At 41.6% G+C, this 10,165-nt stretch overlaps 4 protein-coding genes across 4 annotated transcripts; all 4 read right to left on the bottom strand.

Annotated features, from left to right (window-relative positions):
• Nucleotides 1-2,538: 2,538 nt before the first annotated feature.
• On the bottom strand, nt 2,539-3,309 carry LOC128457340 (neurofilament heavy polypeptide-like; the record flags this gene model as incomplete). Its single annotated transcript, XM_053441991.1, has 1 exon — nt 2,539-3,309. A coding segment is annotated over one exon (771 nt), but the record flags the coding sequence as incomplete, so codon positions are not given.
• A 513-nt stretch (nt 3,310-3,822) lies between these two features.
• LOC128456601 (uncharacterized) lies at nt 3,823-4,347 on the bottom strand (the record flags this gene model as incomplete). Its single annotated transcript, XM_053440824.1, has 2 exons — nt 3,823-4,063; nt 4,130-4,347. Coding segments are annotated over 2 exons (459 nt in total), but the record flags the coding sequence as incomplete, so codon positions are not given.
• Nucleotides 4,348-5,398: 1,051 nt separating this feature from the next.
• Nucleotides 5,399-6,370, bottom strand: LOC128456599 (uncharacterized; the record flags this gene model as incomplete). Its single annotated transcript, XM_053440818.1, has 1 exon — nt 5,399-6,370. A coding segment is annotated over one exon (972 nt), but the record flags the coding sequence as incomplete, so codon positions are not given.
• A 432-nt stretch (nt 6,371-6,802) lies between these two features.
• LOC128456573 (neurofilament heavy polypeptide-like) lies at nt 6,803-7,882 on the bottom strand (the record flags this gene model as incomplete). The annotated part of the gene is made up of 2 exons (XM_053440778.1): nt 7,044-7,882; nt 6,803-6,821 (listed from the first exon to the last, which is right to left on the bottom strand). Coding segments are annotated over exons 1-2 (780 nt in total), but the record flags the coding sequence as incomplete, so codon positions are not given.
• Between the last annotated feature and the right edge of the window lie 2,283 nt (nt 7,883-10,165).

The following is a 10,165-nucleotide window of genomic DNA, read 5'->3' as shown; positions in this document are numbered from 1 at the left end:
GAGAGAACCTGTCGTAACCTTCAGTGGTCATAAAAGCTCAAAAGTTTTGGTTAGTCCAGTTTTGGCTACAGTAGATAAACATGGCTGCCTCCGTAGAGAGGACCCGCTCATGATGTAAATATAAACTATTTAGATGTAAAGGCCCATTTTTATATTTCTAACCCTAACCCTATAAATAATTTGAATAAACATCCCTAAAGTCACATGAATTTTTATTTGTTTAAATCTGTCTAATGGATTTTTTATCAATTTGACTTATATTATTTAAATGATTCAACCCTGTGTCCCTATAGATTTGACCCATCATCGTGTTTTTAGATTCGGATCAGAGAAGAATCAGTGAAATAAAAACAGTTTGCCAGTGTTAACATGATGTTTGAACCTGGGTCATCAAACTGGTGATTTAGAGGAACATGGCCGCCGGGCGAACGTGGTCCATTCAGGCTCATGTGGACTCTTCATCGTTCCCGCTCAGTCACATCGATGTGAGGAATTTACAGTCTCCAGTTCACCGGCATGTGTTTGAGACTGTGGGAGAAAACCGGCAGAGCAAACCCAGAGTAAACACACACTGACACACAGAGACACACTGAAAACACCACAAACCAAACCGACACCTTCAGATGTTATCTTGTTCCATCACCTCATCTTCTAGACCTCCTCATCTTCCTCAGCATCTTCAGTACATGGTGCCTGTGCAGAAACACATTTCTCTGTTTAATATCCACAGTGAGATTCTGAAATTCTTAACTGTTGAGCACTGCTATTTGACAGGCTTTTATTTTCCTATTTATTAGGGCCCGAGCACCTCCGGTGGGAGGCCCTATTGAAATTAAAAGGATTATTCTGAGCGTTTTTCAACGTGCTCAAAAAGTTTTAAAAGTTTGCAGTAAATAGGAAAGTGGTGAAAATTGACGTATTCTGGAGTATTTGGAAATGGGCTTAAAAACACGAGCTTCTGTATCGTGGACATATTCGGTCCAATCGAGTCCAAACTACACATGTAAGACAAGAGGCGCGACCTGATGACATCAACAAAGACACAATGACTTAAAATCATAGCGCCACCTGCTGGCTACAGGAAGTGAAGCGTTTATCCTTGCCGCAGTGTGCAAACGCATGCAACAGGGGGGGGAGACCGAGCGAAGGTGGCGAGTGACCTCCGACCTCCAAGAACTCCGTCACCATCGTGAAGACTCTCAGACGTCACATGACTTCTGTTGATGGTTTGAAACACAGATTACCAGTAGACCTGTGGGGAAATCACACGATGGAACCACTGTGTGTGAAGAAATAAATTCATGTTCATTTCAGCAATCACTAAAAAGTTATGAATAAATAAACAGTGATATCGGATCAAGACCGATGTCATTACGTTGGCTGTGTTTCAGGAATTATTACCAGTTTGTCTTAACACTGAACTGGTTTAAATTAAATATATATATTTGCGTGGTCCCAGATGTTCTAAATTTTAGATGATTAGGACTTCCTTTGCCGTGTGAGTAGATTTAACATCAAGTTGTTTGTGGAAACTCGACATACGCATGTGTGAGGTTTGAACAGAGGTTCTATCTGATCCCCCTGCTGGTTCGTGTTATTAGTTTGTTTACAAGATTACGCAAAAACGACACAACAGATTAATATGAAACCTGATGGAGGGATGTGCTGAGTCAGGAAGATACAAATGCAGGATTTTTTATTCTCTTACTTTAACATTGTAAGATGGGGTTCTCAGATATTCATTCATTCATGAAACTTGATTTAAAAAGTAAGGCATAGGCGATTTTAAGAATAAAATTTAAATTTAATTTTGATAATGAATTTAAATGTTTCAGTTGATATTAATGGGACTAACCGTTAATTATACAAATTGCCTTTTTTCTTTGGTTTTCCCCTAGCATCCCACAGAGGGAACAATATGTGATAGATTAAGTGATTTGTGTCGATTGAACTGAGAAGGAAACACCTTCTATTCCATCTTGACCATTAATTTCATACAGCATACATGCTGTTAGCATATCACAGAAGCTCAAGACGAGGATTTAATGTAAAGACAAAATATCACAGTTAAACTAGTCACAGAGTTAAGTTGAAATGTAATTGCTGCAAACAGTTGTGGGGGAATAACTTGAACATTTTGCAAAAGCAAAAGTACAAATAAATCGACAATAAATCGACTTAACCAAAAGAACCACATTTGCTTATTACTTTCTCACGCATTTTTCTCTTCAACAAGGACAGTAGACAATCATTATTTCATGAAGACAATTTATTTATTTATTATGATCTGACAATGATAAAGTCTGCTTTAAAAGCTAAAAGATAAACAAAGTGGAGTTTTTTTAAAGTCACAGAGCGCCGTCTTCAAGCCCCATGAACCTATTTCCACTCTTCTTCCAAGTTTAAAGCAAATGTCAGGATGATAATAAATCCAAGTTATAAAATGGAACTAAAACCATAACGTTTTAGTTAACGTATAAACTTTAGTCTTCCTCATTCTGACTCTCCTGCTGCTGTAAAACCTAAGTGGGAAGTACTTCAATCAGCTCTCATCTTTGGAGACTTTGCTCTCTTCTTTGGAGTCTTGACTCTCCTCTTTGGTGATCTGGATCTGCTTGGAGATCTGGATATCATTGGAGATTTGGATCTCCTTCGAGATCTCATTGGAGATTTGGATCTCCTTGGCGATTTTGATGTCATTTGAGACTTTGCCGTCATCTTTGGACGCAAGACTCTCCTCTTCGGAGATTGGGATATCGATGGAGATTTGGATCTGCTTGGAGATCTGGGTCTCTTTCGAGATCTCATTGGAGATTTGGATCTCCTTGGAGATCTCATTTGAGATCTGGTTATCATTGGAGATTTGGATCTCCTTGGCGATTTGGATCTCATTGGAGACTTTGCTGTCATCTTTGGACGCAAGACTCTCCTCTTCGGAGATTGGGATATCGATGGAGATTTGGATCTGCTTGGAGATCTGGGTCTCCTTCGAGATCTCATTGGAGATTTGGATCTCCTTGGAGATCTGGATCTCAGTGGAGACTTTGCTCTCATCTTTCGAGTCTTGACTCTCCTCTTTAGAGATCTGGATCTCCTTGGCGATTTTGATCTCATTTGAGACTTTGCCGTCATCTTTGGACGCTTGACTCTCCTGTTTGGAGATTGGGATATCGATGGAGATTTGGATCTGCTTGGAGATCTGGGTCTCCTTCGAGATCTCATTGGAGATTTGGATCTCCTTGGAGATCTGGATCTCAGTGGAGACTTTGCTGTCATCTTTGGACGCAAGACTCTCCTCTTTGGATATTGGGATATCGATGGAGATTTGGATCTGCTTGGAGATCTGGGTCTCCTTCGAGATCTCATTGGAGATTTGGATCTCCTTGGAGATCTGGATCTCAGTGGAGACTTTGCTGTCATCTTTGGACGCAAGACTCTCCTCTTTGGAGATTGGGATATCGATGGAGATTTGGATCTGCTTGGAGATCTGGGTCTCCTTCGAGATCTCATTGGAGATTTGGATCTCCTTGGAGATCTGGATCTCAGTGGAGACTTTGCTGTCATCTTTGGACGCAAGACTCTCCTCTTTGGAGATTGGGATATCGATGGAGATTTGGATCTGCTTGGAGATCTGGGTCTCCTTCGAGATCTCATTGGAGATTTGGATCTCCTTGGAGATCTGGATCTCAGTGGAGACTTTGCTGTCATCTTTGGACGCAAGACTCTCCTCTTTGGATATTGGGATATCGATGGAGATTTGGATCTGCTTGGAGATCTGGGTCTCCTTCGAGATCTCATTGGAGATTTGGATCTCCTTGGAGATCTGGATCTCAGTGGAGACTTTGCTGTCATCTTTGGACGCAAGACTCTCCTCTTTGGAGATTGGGATATAGATGGAGATTTGGATCTGCTTGGAGATCTGGGTCTCCTTCGAGATCTCATTGGAGATTTGGATCTCCTTGGAGATCTGGATCTCAGTGGAGACTTTGCTGTCATCTTTGGACGCAAGACTCTCCTCTTTGGAGATTGGGATATCGATGGAGATTTGGATCTGCTTGGAGATCTGGGTCTCCTTCGAGATCTCATTGGAGATTTGGATCTCCTTGGAGATCTGGATCTCAGTGGAGACTTTGCTGTCATCTTTGGACGCAAGACTCTCCTCTTTGGAGATTGGGATATCGATGGAGATTTGGATCTGCTTGGAGATCTGGGTCTCCTTCGAGATCTCATTGGAGATTTGGATCTCCTTGGAGATCTGGATCTCAGTGGAGACTTTGCTGTCATCTTTGGACGCAAGACTCTCCTCTTTGGAGATTGGGATATCGATGGAGATTTGGATCTGCTTGGAGATCTGGGTCTCCTTCGAGATCTCATTGGAGATTTGGATCTCCTTGGAGATCTGGATCTCAGTGGGGACTTTGCTCTCATCTTTCGAGTCTTGACTCTCCTCTTTAGAGATCTGGATCTCCTTGGCGACAAAATATCACAGTTAAACTAGTCACAGAGTTAAGTTGAAATGTAATTGCTGCAAACAGTTGTGGGGGAATAACTTGAACATTTTGCAAAAGCAAAAGTACAAATAAATCGACAATAAATCGACTTAACCAAAAGAACCACATTTGCTTATTACTTTCTCACGCATTTTTCTCTTCAACAAGGACAGTAGACAATCATTATTTCATGAAGACAATTTATTTATTTATTATGATCTGACAATGATAAAGTCTGCTTTAAAAGCTAAAAGATAAACAAAGTGGAGTTTTTTTAAAGTCACAGAGCGCCGTCTTCAAGCCCCATGAACCTATTTCCACTCTTCTTCCAAGTTTAAAGCAAATGTCAGGATGATAATAAATCCAAGTTATAAAATGGAACTAAAACCATAACGTTTTAGTTAACGTATAAACTTTAGTCTTCCTCATTCTGACTCTCCTGCTGCTGTAAAACCTAAGTGGGAAGTACTTCAATCAGCTCTCATCTTTGGAGACTTTGCTCTCTTCTTTGGAGTCTTGACTCTCCTCTTTGGTGATCTGGATCTGCTTGGAGATCTGGATATCATTGGAGATTTGGATCTCCTTCGAGATCTCATTGGAGATTTGGATCTCCTTGGCGATTTTGATGTCATTTGAGACTTTGCCGTCATCTTTGGACGCAAGACTCTCCTCTTCGGAGATTGGGATATCGATGGAGATTTGGATCTGCTTGGAGATCTGGGTCTCTTTCGAGATCTCATTGGAGATTTGGATCTCCTTGGAGATCTCATTTGAGATCTGGTTATCATTGGAGATTTGGATCTCCTTGGCGATTTGGATCTCATTGGAGACTTTGCTGTCATCTTTGGACGCAAGACTCTCCTCTTCGGAGATTGGGATATCGATGGAGATTTGGATCTGCTTGGAGATCTGGGTCTCCTTCGAGATCTCATTGGAGATTTGGATCTCCTTGGAGATCTGGATCTCAGTGGAGACTTTGCTCTCATCTTTCGAGTCTTGACTCTCCTCTTTAGAGATCTGGATCTCCTTGGCGATTTTGATCTCATTTGAGACTTTGCCGTCATCTTTGGACGCTTGACTCTCCTGTTTGGAGATTGGGATATCGATGGAGATTTGGATCTGCTTGGAGATCTGGGTCTCCTTCGAGATCTCATTGGAGATTTGGATCTCCTTGGAGATCTGGATCTCAGTGGAGACTTTGCTGTCATCTTTGGACGCAAGACTCTCCTCTTTGGATATTGGGATATCGATGGAGATTTGGATCTGCTTGGAGATCTGGGTCTCCTTCGAGATCTCATTGGAGATTTGGATCTCCTTGGAGATCTGGATCTCAGTGGAGACTTTGCTGTCATCTTTGGACGCAAGACTCTCCTCTTTGGAGATTGGGATATCGATGGAGATTTGGATCTGCTTGGTGATCTGGGTCTCCTTCGAGATCTCATTGGAGATTTGGATCTCCTTGGAGATCTGGATCTCAGTGGAGACTTTGCTGTCATCTTTGGACGCAAGACTCTCCTCTTTGGAGATTGGGATATCGATGGAGATTTGGATCTGCTTGGAGATCTGGGTCTCCTTCGAGATCTCATTGGAGATTTGGATCTCCTTGGAGATCTGGATCTCAGTGGAGACTTTGCTGTCATCTTTGGACGCAAGACTCTCCTCTTTGGATATTGGGATATCGATGGAGATTTGGATCTGCTTGGAGATCTGGGTCTCCTTCGAGATCTCATTGGAGATTTGGATCTCCTTGGAGATCTGGATCTCAGTGGAGACTTTGCTGTCATCTTTGGACGCAAGACTCTCCTCTTTGGAGATTGGGATATCGATGGAGATTTGGATCTGCTTGGAGATCTGGGTCTCCTTCGAGATCTCATTGGAGATTTGGATCTCCTTGGAGATCTGGATCTCAGTGGAGACTTTGCTGTCATCTTTGGACGCAAGACTCTCCTCTTTGGAGATTGGGATATCGATGGAGATTTGGATCTGCTTGGAGATCTGTGTCTCCTTCGAGATCTCATTGGAGATTTGGATCTCCTTGGAGATCTGGATCTCAGTGGAGACTTTGCTGTCATCTTTGGACGCAAGACTCTCCTCTTTGGAGATTGGGATATCGATGGAGATTTGGATCTGCTTGGAGATCTGGGTCTCCTTCGAGATCTCATTGGAGATTTGGATCTCCTTGGAGATCTGGATCTCAGTGGAGACTTTGCTGTCATCTTTGGACGCAAGACTCTCCTCTTTGGAGATTGGGATATCGATGGAGATTTGGATCTGCTTGGAGATCTGGGTCTCCTTCGAGATCTCATTGGAGATTTGGATCTCCTTGGAGATCTGGATCTCAGTGGGGACTTTGCTCTCATCTTTCGAGTCTTGACTCTCCTCTTTAGAGATCTGGATCTCCTTGGCGATTTTGATCTCATTTGAGACTTTGCCGTCATCTTTGGACGCTTGACTCTCCTGTTTGGAGATTGGGATATCGATGGAGATTTGGATCTGCTTGGAGATCTCGTTTGAGATCTGGTTCTCATTGGAGATTTGGATATCCTTGGAGACTTTCCTCTCGACTTTGGAGTTGTGACTCTCCTCTTTGGAGATTTGGATCTCCTTGGCGATCTGGATCTCATTTGAGACTTTGCTGTCATCTTTAGACGCTTGACTCTCCTCTTTGGGGATTGGGATATCGATGGAGATTTGGATCTGCTTGGAGATCTGGGTCTCTTTCGAGATCTCATTGGAGATTTGGATCTCCTTGGAGATCTCATTTGAGATCTGGTTATCATTGGAGATTTGGATCTCCTTGGTGATCTGGATCTCATTGGAGACTTTGCTGTCATCTTTTGACGCTTGACTCTTCTCCTTGGAGATTGGGATATCGATGGAGATTTGGATCTGCTTGGAGATCTGGGTCTCTTTCGAGATCTCATTGGAGATTTGGATCTCCTTGGAGATCTGGATCTCAGTGGAGACTTTGCTCTCATCTTTGGAGTCTTGACTCTCCTCTTTGGAGATCTGGATATCATTGGAGATTTGGATCTCCTTGGCGATCTGGATCTCATTGGAGACTTTGCTGTCATCTTTTGACGCTTGACTCTTCTCCTTGGAGATTGGGATATCGATGGAGATTTGGATCTGCTTGGAGATCTGGGTCTCTTTCGAGATCTCATTGGAGATTTGGATCTCCTTGGAGATCTGGATCTCAGTGGAGACTTTGCTCTCATCTTTGGAGTCTTGACTCTCCTCTTTGGAGATCTGGATATCATTGGAGATTTGGATCTCCTTGGCGATCTGGATCTCATTGGAGACTTTGCGGTCATCTTTTGACGCTTGACTCTCCTCTTTGGGGATTGGGATATCGATGGAGATTTGGATCTGCTTGGAGATCTGGGTCTCTTGTGAGTCCTTGTGATCACAGACCATTCAAAGATGTCATAAGCTATCAAGACTTTACCCCATCCTATGATGAGTCCTTTGAAGGTGTCATCAAAGATCATCCAGAAACTCAAGGTGAAACACAGAAATACCTATTATGTTACATAATTGACAGACATTGTTACTAGTATGTAATCGATGTCATAACCTTTTTGAGTGAAATTATTAATAAATATCATATATTCAATATTTGGTTAATTATTTTGTGTTTTCTTAAAAACCTGAAAGATTGACCTGGGCCATTATTTTAAGAGGGTGACGATATACAAAATTGTGTTATCAAACCCTTATTACAAAGAAATGTGATATAGATTTTCAACCTACAACTTTAATAAACAGTAAATGGTGTATAATATACATCTTTTCTGTATACAAGTAGTTTTCATATTGGTGGATATCAGCCAACATATGAGGAATCGTTTGCAGTTTACACACACATAATGGGTATAAATTACAATGATTCTGAAGTTATTATTATATTATTAGGGCCCGAGCACCGAATGGTGAGAGGCCCTATTGAAATTGTAAGGATTATTATTATTATTATTATTAAAAGGGAATTGGCTTTTTGAGGGCTTTAACATGCTGAACTTCTTACCAAACTTTGCAGCAAATTAGGAAGTGGTGAAAATGTTCGATTCTGGAGTACTTTGAAAGGGGTGTGGCAAAAAGGCTCAACAGCTTGTATCGTGACCAGTCATGAAAAAAAGTCTCTAGGAGCAATAAGAAAAAAATTACAGGAAGCCCGTCATTTTAGCTTTAGTGGTCCTTTTGGCCTTATTCCACATTTTTACTTTGAAGTACTTATCACAGGGCTTTCTTCAGAACAACTTCAAATTCCGATGAGTGTCATCACAATAAGATGGAGATAAAAAAGGATTTAAAAAATCTCAGACGTACAAGGTCCAATCGAGTCCAAACTAGACATGAAAGACAAGAGTCCCGGCCTGATGACATCTACACAGAAATTATGACTTTAAATCACAGCGCCCCCTGGTGGCTACAGGAAGTGACATGTTTTATACACTGATGAACTGCTCCTGGTTGCTTTACAATATACAGCTCAAAAGAGCTCAGTCAAGTCATTGGTTGATGGTCATAATTGTTACATTTCCTCAAATCATGTAAACATTGATGTGCGGTGAAGGATAGTCCTTCGCAAAAGGACACGATGTTGTCATAACTGTCACCTGTTATGACAACACCTGATCAGAGTCCAAGCCTGAACAGCTCTATGTGTCAATATTTCCTCAGTGTCAAAGCGCCACCTACTGATTCGCCATGAAACAGGAAGTACTTTGAAAATCAACTTTGCATTATCTAACCGGCTCCGAACTAACAACCTATGATCACAATCCTGATCTGAACAGCTCCATATATTAATATTAGTTAAGGGTCATAGCGCCACCTACTGATCAGTGTGAAAATTAAGTTTTGGAAACATTGTTCAATTGACACCTACTAGCAACAGGATGTAAGCTTTGTTTTACAGTCATCACTCGATTTACATAAAATGTTCACTATTTGATAGCGTGGACCGTAATGAGTAATAGGCAGCCAAGGATCGAAATTGCGTGACGGACACAGGAAGTGAAGCGTTTATCGCGAGAGGCGTTGGACTAGTGGCAGAAACTTTGACTATGGGCAGAAAATGTCTCTGGTTCGTCTCTGGTTCGACTCCACGGAGAAACAACAAAAAGATGAACCTGGATTGATCTGTCCAAAAATCCAAGAGGATTCTCCCTACCCTGTCTAGTGCCCCTGAGCAAGGCTGCTCACTGCTCTGTGTGTCCTGCACCAGATGGGTTAAAAGCAGAGGTTAAATTTCCCTACAATTGCAGGAGTGTGCCAGTGCATGTCTGTGCATGTGTTTGGAACAAATAAATGTATCTTCACTTCTTCGTCAAAGTCAACTTTATTGTCAATTCTGCCGTATGAAAGGAAGTAGACGTGATTGAAATACGATTTCTCTGTGATCCGCGGTGTAAATATATATAGACAGAACGTACAAGTAAGAAACATATTAAAGGTTCCAAGTGTAGAAGTAGTGACATCTAGTGGTGAAGTTGCATGTTGCATGTGAAACCATTTATCATGATTTAATCTAAACAGCAGAGGATTCAAATTAAACCGAGTCTTTATACAAACACCAGATTAGTGATGTAACCTTTTTTTTCTATACGACCTACATAAAGCAAATAAAGCTGCAAACTGAAAGCTGAAAAACATGTTGAGGTTCATAGACA

This window comes from Pleuronectes platessa, chromosome 15 (assembly GCF_947347685.1).
Source record: "Pleuronectes platessa chromosome 15, fPlePla1.1, whole genome shotgun sequence".
NCBI lineage: Eukaryota > Metazoa > Chordata > Actinopteri > Pleuronectiformes > Pleuronectidae > Pleuronectes > Pleuronectes platessa.
Note: the sequence above shows the minus strand (reverse complement) of the source record. Positions and strands in the feature narration are given on the sequence as shown.